Here is a 12,142-nt window from a genome sequence, read left to right as displayed (position 1 = left end):
GTCCATCCAAAAAAAATGAAAATTCTGTCACTATTTACTCACGCTCATGTCGTTGCAAACCTAAAAGACATAATCTTTGAAACACAAATCATATTTTTAATAAAACCTGAGAGGTTTCTGTCCCTCCATTGAAAGTTCAGGAAACCAAAACTTGGAAGATCCAAAAAGGTTTAAAAAGTTGCAATAGTCTTTTCTTCCCTATTGTGATAAATATAATACTAAATCAAAAATGTCATAACTCGATGTTGTGAAGAAACAACAGACTTCTCTTTTCTGGTGACGTATCATTTAGTCTAAATAAACCCTGTACCCTTCTTAAATCTGATCTGCAGATCACATTTAGATCTGCCTCCATCAAATCCACAGCCGATGCATAGAACCAAGTCCCTGTCCTACATTTTTTTCTTTTTTGATAATTTGTTTCACTCGGATATATGTCATAATACAGAATACGTCACAAAACTAAAAGTTGGCATTACATTGCAACTAATATTAGGTTTTGCAGAGGCAGAACTACTCACACTTACTTCAGAAGATTTAAAAATGTAGTTCTGTTGTGACAGCTTACCCGATATAGTGTGACTATAGAGTTGTGCAGGTATGACGTCAGGGGTGTGAGTGTTTGCATTGTACGTTGTAGAACAAAACATCAAAGTATCAGCAAGTTATGTTTACCACAGCCTTTATTTTACTCATAAATTGAAAACCCCATTATAAAACCCCATAGGAAAATATCGAAGGAACCAGTGGCGAATTAGACTTCTGGGTTCTGATTTCAAACCTGCATCACTCTGTACAACCCATAATAGGGTCAATATGTGTTAAATTGTTGTTGTTTTTTCCTGAGTAATAACAAGGTAAAAACTACCCTCAGAAATATTATTTGGTGTAAAAATTGTGGTAACTACCCCTGGACTCCCATGACAATATTTAATAATCTTTTTAAATGTGTGTTCTAAATGTCTGTTACGGAGCCCCTAAGGGGACATGGTGATGGAAAAATATATGAAATGGAAGGAAAAATTGTATTTAAATTCTTTTGCAATAATTCATTTTTGCAATTTAAAATGTTTGCGTTCCCCCGAGTGTCACAGTTATGTTCTGTTTTGAGTTAGTTTTCTGTCATTGCTTTTTCCTTCCTGCCTGAATTTTGTTATTTGTTACTATGGTTACTCATTTGATTAGTCATTCATTTTAGCTGTTTCCTCATTAGTTCCCTTTGTTTGCTTTCAGTATACAAGATCCCTTGTTTTTTTAGTGAGTTGTCCTGACTTGTCTATGTATGTGTATTGCAGTTGTTACATTGCCTGCCTTCTTCTGCGTTTCTTTCAGTGGCGCCCCCAGAAAATTTTAATAGGGGTGGCCAGACGAGGCCACAGCAAATCTTGGGGTGGCAATGTGTAACAAACAGGACACGTTCACAAACAGGTAGGTAACGACGAGGGAGCTTCAGTTAAACAACAGTGAACTGCGGTCAGGTGAGATGTTGCCAGGCTATGTCAGTAAAACTCATAAAAATAAACATGACTGTCCAATCAGCTGTTAGACTGTGCTCGCGGCGTGCACTCAAGAATTGCACAATTGCAAATGTATATAGGCCCATATAGGGCCGTACGTAGAGTTTCATAATTACTGAGGTCACAAAATGTATTTTACTAGGGGGGTTGGGGGGCATGCTCCCCCGAGAAAATTTAGATTTCCCTGGTGTACACAACTGCATTTTAAGATGTTTTAAGGCCAACAAATTGGATAAATAGCTTTAAAACCATGTCAACAAACATACATGCATGCACAGATTTGAGGCAGCTTTAATCGCATGTTTGGTAATTTCATGACTTAATTTTCAACAGAACAACGATGGTGCTTGCTCGTAGTTTCTTTTGCACTTTATTTAAGCTATAATAAAGTAATATGCAGCGCGCACCGCCACATTTGCGCGTGCAATTCTTGAGCGCGCGCCGCGAGCACAGTCTAACAGCTGATTGGACAGTCATGTTTATTTTTCTGAGTTTTACTGACATAGCCTGGCAACATCTCACCTGACCGCAGTTCACTGTTGTTCAACTCAAGCTCCCTCGTCGTCACCTGCACCTTTTCCGCGCTCGTTTGATTTGCGCCTGGCGCTGAGTTGTAATGTGTGTTATATAGGGGTGTGCGATATTGACAAAAAATTATATTTCGTTGAATAATCATTCGTTCAAAAAGCTGATTCATTCAGTAAAGAAACACCGCCATTTGTTGCTCAGGGACGCAATTACAGTGCTGTGGATTTGTTTTGAACTATTCGTTGGCGAAATTGTGCAAAAACAGGCAATGGTGTCTAAAATGTAAACATGAATAAAATTAATATAACATTTGTTATCATGCTGATATCTGGAGAAAAACGGCACTCTTCATGTGATATTTAACTATATTAAATGATATAAGTCACACAGTGAAAGCGTGCACTCTAAATGCACACCGACACTAGTCTAATCTACAAGACAACATCACATAGAGGGATGTCAGATCGATTGTGCATCGTTAAAACAACAATTATGATAAAATTGCCGACTAAATATATTGCACACCCCTACCCTCTTCACAGTAATTATTAATAACATTTGAAATTCAGGTCTGTAGACATTTCTATCTACAGTCTTGGGGGCAGTGAAACAGCTAGGCTACTCTGGTGGCACCAATCAATCTACAATCTTTTTTGGTGGCATTTTATTTTCTTTCACTTCATGAACTTGTGAATTTACATTATGCATTTAAATTAATAGTACCCACTGCAAAATCATACTGGGGTGGCCACAGGGGTGGCCAGAGTTTATACAGGGGCGCCCCTGGTTTCTTTGTGTGGATTATTCATTAAAGACTTTTCTATTCGTCAATGAAGACGATCAGAACCTGATCGTCTTCATTGTGAGTTCTAAACTACACAGAGACACTTTGCATTTGCTCACAAAAGCACTGAAAGATAGTTCCCTTTCGAATGGGAACTTGCACTGCATCCCCTAGAGGACACTTTGGGGAATGCCACAGGCATGACTGGTGTCTGAAGTGCGTATGGAAACACGTCAATAAACTTGACATTAGCCGGCGACAGCCTATGATGTACTACTGGTGCGACCGCGAGTATAAAAGGGCACCTGTAGAACACGTCATCAGCTTTCTTGTCTTCAGGAGCCTTCTGTTTGTGTGCGTAATGAATGCGTAATTTGTGTGTAAAGCATGAATAAGTGCAAATTTAAGAAACGTGTTCCACCGTGCAAAAGATTCATCACACCCAGCGATCCTCATGAGCTGTGTGTGATGTGTCTTGGAGGGAGCCGGCTGTGGTCACTGTGATTCATTCACAGTAAAGCAGGTGCGGTCCCTCTTGGCTTTGTTTAAGGGGGACAGGAGCTAAGCATCTGCGCCCCGTGGTGCTGGACCCGCTGCTGCAGAGGCAGTGCGCCGTCTACACTCGTGGGGTTTGCAGTTGTATCTGGTCTTGCCATTTCTCAATTCTCAATTGCCAGTTCTGTTGCTCTCGATCCGAATCTAAATGCCTGGTCTCCGGGTTCTTCCGATCTGGCGGAGAGCATGTTACTCGGCCTAGTTCCGAGGAGCTAGATGTGACAAGAGTCGAGGTGGACACTACATCTCAACCCGCCTTCTCGGCGGTACCCTGCATACCATAGCCTGCATACCATATTGCAGGCATACCAGGCAGACCTGCTGAAGGACGCCGATGCGGCGGGGGATGTAGCTCCTTCTCCTGCTCGCCGCTCTTCTGATCTTGGCCTCTGTGCGACTTGCTGCACTGGTCGCCACAGAGAGGCACTTGTGGCTTAACCTGTCGGGGCTAATTGAGAAGGACAGGTCCTTTCTCCTTGATGCCTTGGTTTCACCTGCCGGACTTTTCGGCACCGCCATTGAGAGGGTGGTCTGTAAGTTCAGGGAGGCGAGGGTTAAGTCAGCGGCGTTTGAGTGCTACATCCCTCGCCGCAGACGGCATCCTTTTGTCCCCCCACCTGAACCTGTCGCTGGCCCCAGCTGGCGACAGGGTCAGAAGGTGAGAGTAGCTGCGAGAGCCCCGCCTCTGAAGAGCCAGGGTTTTAAACAGCGGTCTCACTCAAGTCCATGAAAAAGGACCTCAAGGAAAGCATTGAGGCTAAGAGAGGCAAATCGAAACCCTGAGGTTCCATGTCTTACTATTTTATTTTGGTTCCCCTCTCTTTCCCCCCCTCCCCTTCAGTCATGGGGGTTGGGGTTCAAGAGGTTGTTAAAAAAAAAAAAAAAAAAAAGAGGGGAAAGGGAATTTTATTATAGGGACGGCAGAGTCTGTTCAGTCTTTTGCATCCAAGAACTAAGCTCGCAGAGGTCTCCAAACTCGATCCTGGAGGGCCACTGTCCTGCAGAGTTTAGCTCCAACTTGCCTCAATACACCTGCCTGGAAGTTTCTAGTATGCCTAATTAGACCTTGATTAGCTGGTTCAGGTGTGTTTAATTGGGGTTGGAGCTAAACTCTGCAGGACAGTGGCCCTCCAGGATCGAGTTTGGAGACCCCTGCCTTAAGCCCTGGATACACTGCACGATTTTAGCAGTCCTATAAGATCATTACTTTATCACACTGTGCGACATGGATCTATTAAACTTGGGTATGACATGCATGTAGACTGTACGATGATGACACCTGTTGACTTGTAGGCTACGATGCAAGTTTCTATAGAAGAATAAAACGTCATCAGCATGCGCTAGTGGTAAACAAAACATCATGTTGAATCACACTTTGGCAGTTGTAGATTTTATGTGTGCTGAAAATAAAAAGGAAACGGTGAAAGAATAAGGGAAAAGAACTTGAGGTAAGTTTTACGTTTTAGCGCCATGTCACCTTGATTTCATGTCGCATTTTTATTGGCTGGTCAGTAGACGTAAGTCGTAGCAGCAAACATGTCAGAAATTCATGCTGAATTTCTGACACTGTCAGAAAACAATCGTAGGCTATCTTTGGTCACAAGACCGGGAAAACAGCCGTCTTTGAACCTCTCTCGCTGTATGATATAGGACCACCAATTAAGAGCCACGATCACAGATATCGCTACGATTGTTTTACGATGGCAATCTTTCGTCTGGGACAGACAAAAATCATGCAGTGTATCCCAAGCTTTAGAGTCTTTGACTTAATCTTAGCGGACAAGGAACTCATCCCTTCAGCATAGCGGAGTGGGTACTCTTTCCCCAAAGTGTCCTCTAGGGGACGCAGTGTGAGTTCCCATTCGAAAGGGAACATCTCAGGTTACGCATGTAACCATGGTTCCCTGAGAAGAGGAACGAGACACTGCGTCCCCTTGCCATGCTTCAGATATTCCTGTGCACATCTCCTTCAGACAAGGAAGTTGATGGCATGTTCTACAGGTGCCCTTTTATACTTGCGTAGTACGTCATAGGCTGTCGCCGGCCAATGTCAAGTTCATTGTTGTGTTTCCACATGTGCTTCGGACACGGGTCATGTGTCCTCCTTTTTTTTTTTTACCATCATTACGTCCCCGTACTTTGTTACTTTTTGGAAAAATAATAAAGACTTGCTAAAGATCACATTGGCTCATCCTTTCATCATCTTAAACTCTATTATTCACTAATGACTTTTCTTTAACCCTCTGGTGCTGTTTGGTAATATTTGAGCGAAATATTTTATGTTACTTTTTTTTTAATGTTTTAATTCATCGGAGTGGAACGATAAAAAGGTTTTGGCACTTGCTATGTGAACACAAAAAAATTATGGACATGATTCAAAAAGGTTAAATGGTCCTGAAAAAATTAGTCAAACTTGTACTGTTGGCGGTCAAAAACGACTGCATTGGAAACTAATGGGAAGTGAATAAAGATTAATAAAGAAATTAATAAAGACCTTCTGAAGCGAAGCGATGCGTTTGTGTAAGAAAAATATCCATATTTAACAAGTTATAAAGTAAAATATCTAGCTTCCGGCAGACGTCTACACTGGACGCTTGTGGCATGATGCGACGTGACAAAAGACAATAGAACCAGTTATAATCAGTGATGATGTCTACACGGGATGCAGCACGACACGAGTGACAAATCTCTGACAGTAAACTGATGCCTTGTTCTATTTATGACGTACTGATCTTAGGGTAATTTTAATTTTAAATGGAAACTAATCCTTTAATATAGGGTTAAGGTTAGGAATAGGGTTTAGTTTAGGGTTAGTTGCAATTATGCATAATTTCCTGTTATTTTTACAGTAAGTACATGTGAAACAAGGACACTGTAAAATAAAGTGTTACAAAAAGTGATGATGGTTAAAAAAAAGACAAACAAGGGGTTGATGACATTAACTAGTTTCTACTCTAGTTTCCAAATGAGTGTTCAGTAGTTTTGTATGCTAATTTCAAACTCTCGGAACAGTCGAAAACGGTCTTAGATTAGTATAATGTTTTGTGTCCCTCAAAATAAAATTCCAGTAGGCCTATCATATAGCCTACATACTATAACTAACTAAGTATATATAACTGCTGGGTAAACAAGTGATCACACAAAAAAATCATCCTGACATTCAGACAGTCTATAATGGAGATTCTACCTGAAAAGGCAAATGGCATGTCTGGACACACTGCGTTACATATATTGCAATTTTATAGTCAGGCTAAGCGATATCACACGGCTGCTGCAGTATAACCACAGCACAGCTAATATTCAGTACTACAGCAAGACTGTGGATATGATTACTTTTATTCAACAGTTCGATAAACAAGACATTATTATTAAGTAACTTGCATCAACTTCTGCGTCTCCGAGTGGTGTTTCGTTTTTTAAAGAATCAATGCGGTTGAAGAGAATTGTTTAATGAATCACTCACTAAGACAGTCACTTGTCGCCACCTACTGGCCGAATTATACAACCTGCAGAAAGCTGAAAATCCCTAAAATTTTACACAGTGCTGAAAAGGCATTATATTTCAATAAGTATATTGTATGGAAGGCTTCTTTTTTACTAAGTAAGTGAAATATAAATTAAAAATAGAAATATAAAATTCTTCTCAAATCAATGTCAATAAACACCAGCTTCTATTGTGACAACTTACCACATATGGTGTGGCATCATGTCCCGGGGTCAATGGGAGTGCAGTGAATTGTATTTTCATTTAACTCTATTTGTCTATACAGAAATTGACTGCCTGTGAATGTTGTGTATTTTTAAGACTAAATTAGGTATTTATTCCTTAAATAGATCATCTAAAATACTCTGACTTCCCTTTTCAAAACCACGTACACTTAAAATAAGGAAGTAAAGCAAGGAATTGATCATACTGAGTGATTTTATGTTTAATAAGGGCTACTTTATTTTGACCATACAGTGAAAGTATGTTGCATTGGTTTTGCACATTCACTCACTTTATTAACGTGCGCCATCTGCTGGTCACTTTCCACATTGCAGTTAATGAAAAGAGCCAAACAGTGAGTCATGGCTAGAGGTCAGATGTTATGTTAGACTGGTATTCGGTGAATGATTTGGCCATATTCTAAACAAAAAGACTTAAAAATTAATAATTATGGATTATTTGTAACATTAATAATATCAAAGTAATGCCTGAATACTTTGGCACTCACAGCACAGTAGTATAGGATTGAATTTGAATGTTTCATGAACTTGTCTTTAATCAATAACTGCAATCATGAAAACACATAAGTAGTCAATTAATAAACACTTTAAGATCATTTTGATTGTCCTGTTGATTGAGAGTTGTATTTAATAGTTCATGGACATGCAGTATTGGCTTTATCTTCTTCCTCATGTTCTGTTTTGTAATAAAACTTAAAGAAGATGTTCTTCCAACCCATGGCTTTCGCCAGCATCTCCATGTCTTCGGTTATCATATCGCAATGACCCAGCACAGTCTGCTTCCAGATCTCCTCCGAGTTGCATATCTGGACACACATGTACATTAACATAAAAACATATCATTTCTGTAGTTTAATAGCAACAGTAACAGTGATGCTTTCCTTTGCAATGATCAGTAATAATAAAGCAGGTCAAAAATATAGATAAATCACTACATTTTTACAATGTTTTTGAAAGATCAGTTACATAACTATAATCTGATAGACTAGCAACCTTGTAATGTTCTAACCTTCTTAAACCTTTTTGAGGTTTGACTGAGACGGCTAATGTCCTGGATGGACATGTAGGAGAGGATTTTAAGGAGCAGCCGATCTGGTAAACGTTCCAGGTAGTCAAAATGCCCTTGACACAGAGCCAAAGTGTACTCCAGAATTCTGGTGCCAAACACCACAGCTAGCTGCTCTAAAATCATGATTATAATTCACATACAAATTATGATTACAAGTCCAATCACATATTTAAATGTAAAGCTGGAGAATAACTCAGACTGGATCGTTACCCTGCAACTTTGAATCATTCAAAAAGTCATGGTGGAGCATTTTTATCTCTCCCGGTGGTGTCCCTCTGAATTCTGTCCGGACTGAAATCTTCCACCACCTCCATATAACCTGTTGGTCATAAAGAGTTATGAAACATTATGCTTAATATGACCCACTAAAATGCAAGCTATATAGCCACGTTTTGGAATAAAACAAAATGTATAAACACTTAGGTTATTTTTTTATGTTAGTATTACTGATGATGACAAGTTAAAGTCACCATGAAATCAGAATTGACATTCTTATGGAATATTACAGTATTATAAATGATTTATCCGTGCATACTATTATTTTTTTTTAAATACATGTGCCCTTGTAATCTTTAATCACAATAACACACATTATCTCTTCTCTGATGATGCGTTTACTGGCGCGAGGGCGGGACAACCTGTCACTCACATGAGATCACAACAATAGCAAACAATCCAATCAATTCCCTATAGAAAAAAATCAAGTCCCGCCCTACATTTTTTCTTGTCTGAGAAGCCATTTCACTCAGATATTCTTCACAATAGGGAAGAAAAAACAACTGCAACTTCTGTTTCATGTCGACTTTAACATCACAATCAATTTTGCTTATCAGACATGACAGACAATATGCTGTTTTTGCAATTGAGGTAAAGCAAAAATGTACCACCACATTTAAATATTTATCGCTTCGTATACTCAGTTGAATAATCATTCCGTGTACTGCTAAATACCTCCTTTTGTGTGATAATAAATTGGTAGAAATCTTTAGAGGGAGGTGGACCTTGTCCAGCGGTTTCAAACAGAATTTCATCCAGCAGAGATGCCATATTTGGACGCTTAACTGTTACCATGGCAACCGGTATACAAAAAATAATAATTTTTCTACTGAAATCGTTTTTATGTACATATATTCACATATGTCTTGACAGAAACACATACGTAAACAGTATAAAATCATTTAAAAATATAGTTAACATAAAATGATGTAAGGGTGAACGGTTTTTAAGATGGTGGTGGTGGGGGGGTCACGACCTGGCGGATTGATATAATGAAATCTTGACGTACGTTACTGACGCATACACTCATAAAGCGCAGGGCTAATGGTGACACAACCCGTTCGCAATAACTCCAAAGGACGTTATTCTCGTAGTCACGGTGGTTGATAATGCTTTCGCGCGCCAGTTGTTATCGTAATCGTTGTTCTTTGGTGTTGGAAGTAGTGCGTGGCGGAAGCGGGGAGCGCTTGTGGGAGCGGACGTGATGCGGCAGTTCGCAGGTCGCTCAGCTGATGAAGGTAAAGCTGCTGCTGCTGCACTGTGTCTAACAGCTACTACAACACTGGAACAAATAGGTAATTACAATAACACCAAAAATATACACGTATATATTTAACTTCAATGTCCGGGGATCGTCTTACGTCCTATGCGCATCGGAGCCCTTCGTGTGAATCAGCAGCCGTGTAATATGAGTGAGAAAAGCCAGACGAAAGAAAAAAAATGGTTTCCAGTTGTCATCCCTCGAGCCCTTTTCCTGTTTCCCTTGTTTGTTTCTGTTTTTGTATTAGTGTTATGTATTCACATTTTGGCATTGATATGATGGTAGAGACAATAAGCCACTCGAGTCTTTTTAATAACGTTGGAGAGATATCGTGAGCGAATTGAGACTCGTTTACATCCCCTTTGAAAGAAATATACAGGACATTATAACCATAAAGATGAGACCAGCATCTGAGTAGCACAATGTAACGTATATGACGACTCTTTTTCTTGTGTTTTTGTTAGTTTTTTAAGGGATGGGCCAATTTAGAGATCTGTTAAAATAAATAATAATATACTGGTCCACAAACTAACGTTAGAAGGTAACGACAAATGAATACAAGTTTCTCTCTATTTCTCCTTTATATGTTGGTAATGTCACAAAACGTCTGATTGAAATGGAGGAAGTTTTCATGCATCACAAGTGTTGATTTGTCTGTTGTATCCAGTCGGGTTCAGGTGAAATGTTGATTAGTGTAGTTTGCTGGTGCTGGTAGTTTGTTTACGTCTTCAGTCACTTTGACCTGATCTTGCCCGCATACACGTCGACAGGAGACCGGCTTTGCTCTTTAGCTTTGCCATATGTAGGCCAAATACTGTCAACAACGGTAAAATCTTCACATTTTTTGTGCTATTGTATTAAATGTTCACATTATACTGTGTTTAATCTTTGCTGTTGTAATTAATGCCGGTTATTTGTTGATAATCGCTTGTCACGCTTCGTCCCTTCAGCAGATTAGCATCGGTTAGCCGTACTAACAGATAGCACCAAAGACAACTTAAAACTGTGCCATTATTCTTATCCAACACTTGAAACTATTTGAAACAATTGAAACAACTAAATGTTGTTAATTTATGAGTGGCTACAGACTCTGATGGTTTTCAGTGTTTTATTTAACTTAGCCTGGCTAGCGTGATGGCTAGCATTAGCTGACCGTGATTATCACCTGGACTCCGTGAACTTCACTTTAATTCTCTCCCCATCGTGTGGTGTCCTCTGTGGTGTCTTACAACAACCGTGGCAATGTAGTTTTGAATGTTTATGCTTTTTTTATAGAACCGCCGCAGATATTTTGAATTGGCAAAAGCGCATATGCAGGGCCACAAAACGCGAGACCGGTGTGTAAGGCCTTGGAGTGCGAAAATCAACTTATCATGCTGTATTTTGTTTATTTATAACTAACTAAACTCATGAATGTTTTCCTGAGGGGACGTTTTGTGTGGTTTGGTCGTGTAAGGACAGTAAGAGGGTCTCGGTTGATTGGAGTTTGTTTCATGGACTGGGCAAAATAAACAAAAGGATCGACTCAGGCCTGTGTTGAGAACGGCCTTCATAATCATGTCGTATTTTCATGTCAACAGTCCAAATACACACAGCAGCACAATTCACACTCGGCAAACTGCGCTTGATTGGATCTAGCGATGGGTTTCTTTTGTTTTTATGGTCATATGAAGGAATTCAACTCCTAATCATCGAGAACAGTTCACCCTCTCTTTAGGGAAGTAGAAGTCTCAGTAGTGTGCACACTGCACAGGGTATTTTTGACATGTTGTGGGTTGTTTGTTAATTGTTTGGCGTTGCGGTCGAAATTAGCGCTTTTCTTGTGCGCTTCTGTAAATGTTTGTGTTTTGGGTTGTATATTTGACGTCCAGTAGTTTGAATGCCGTGGACGTTGCTTAGCTTGCTGAAATAGCTTTAATGGTGGTGTCGTTGTGAGAAGGAAGGCCTTTCGATTCGTTTGAACATAAATATTCCTTATGTCTTCACGTTAAACTGTATTTTGACTGTTAACTGCCGTCTTTAAAACCCTCGCGAGCTAACGACCTAGACACCGTTTTTATGCGTCACGATCGCCTTTCGGACGTTAATTTCGTCTCTCTGTGTGTGTATTGTATATGCATATGTTAACTTGTAAAATATTAATGATATGGATATAAATGCTCGGTTTATAATGACGTAGACTTAAATGTAAACAACAACAAAAATCTCTATTCTCCTCATGTATAGAAAAGCGGCATACTTAATCTGTGGGATGTTTGTACAATGCCTAAATATTGAACATAATTAGTATATTTTATATGAGTGAGTTTGAAAAACAGAATTAGTAATGCTTGAAACAAGCTTAGTTTATTAAGTTAAAATGTGTTATATCCCTGTCAGTGTAGCTGAATGTGGCTAGAGCCTCATTTTATAATCACATCCGAAGT

General features: G+C 39.5%; 2 protein-coding genes across 13 annotated transcripts in view; one reads left to right on the top strand and one right to left on the bottom strand.

Annotated features, from left to right (window-relative positions):
- Nucleotides 1-7,305: 7,305 nt before the first annotated feature.
- Nucleotides 7,306-9,379, bottom strand: fbxo36a (F-box protein 36a). Its single transcript, XM_051869587.1, has 4 exons — nt 9,131-9,379; nt 8,390-8,498; nt 8,120-8,292; nt 7,306-7,916 (listed from the first exon to the last, which is right to left on the bottom strand). Exons 1-4 carry the CDS (start codon nt 9,248-9,250, stop codon nt 7,746-7,748), a joined length of 573 nt encoding a protein of 190 aa, XP_051725547.1. The 5' UTR covers nt 9,251-9,379; the 3' UTR covers nt 7,306-7,745.
- Nucleotides 9,380-9,483: 104 nt separating this feature from the next.
- The window catches only part of trip12 (thyroid hormone receptor interactor 12), a 53,998-nt gene continuing 51,339 nt past the window's right edge, over nt 9,484-12,142 (top strand). For 3 of the 12 annotated variants that reach the window (XM_051869580.1, XM_051869579.1, XM_051869573.1), the window contains exon 1: nt 9,613-9,750. The gene's annotated coding sequence lies outside the window, so the exon portion shown is untranslated. Of the gene's footprint in view, nt 9,751-10,121; nt 10,141-10,379; nt 10,543-12,142 lie in introns of those variants that run through there. The other 9 variants (XM_051869582.1, XM_051869574.1, XM_051869584.1 and 6 more) reach the window with 5 other exon arrangements.

Source organism: Ctenopharyngodon idella, chromosome 18 (assembly GCF_019924925.1).
Source record: "Ctenopharyngodon idella isolate HZGC_01 chromosome 18, HZGC01, whole genome shotgun sequence".
NCBI lineage: Eukaryota > Metazoa > Chordata > Actinopteri > Cypriniformes > Xenocyprididae > Ctenopharyngodon > Ctenopharyngodon idella.
Note: the sequence above shows the minus strand (reverse complement) of the source record. Positions and strands in the feature narration are given on the sequence as shown.

What these genes read in the sequence shown, in the direction of transcription:
- fbxo36a (XM_051869587.1), bottom strand. Translation starts at nt 9,250, where the DNA reads ATGGTAACAGTTAAGCGTCCAAATATGGCATCTCTGCTGGATGAAATT. An exon ending in GAATGATTCAAAGTTGCAGG is followed by an intron (nt 8,293 to 8,389) that starts GTAACGATCCAG and finishes TCATGATTTTAG; the next exon opens with AGCAGCTAGCTGTGGTGTTT. An exon ending in CCTCAAAAAGGTTTAAGAAG is followed by an intron (nt 7,917 to 8,119) that starts GTTAGAACATTA and finishes ATGTGTGTCCAG; the next exon opens with ATATGCAACTCGGAGGAGAT.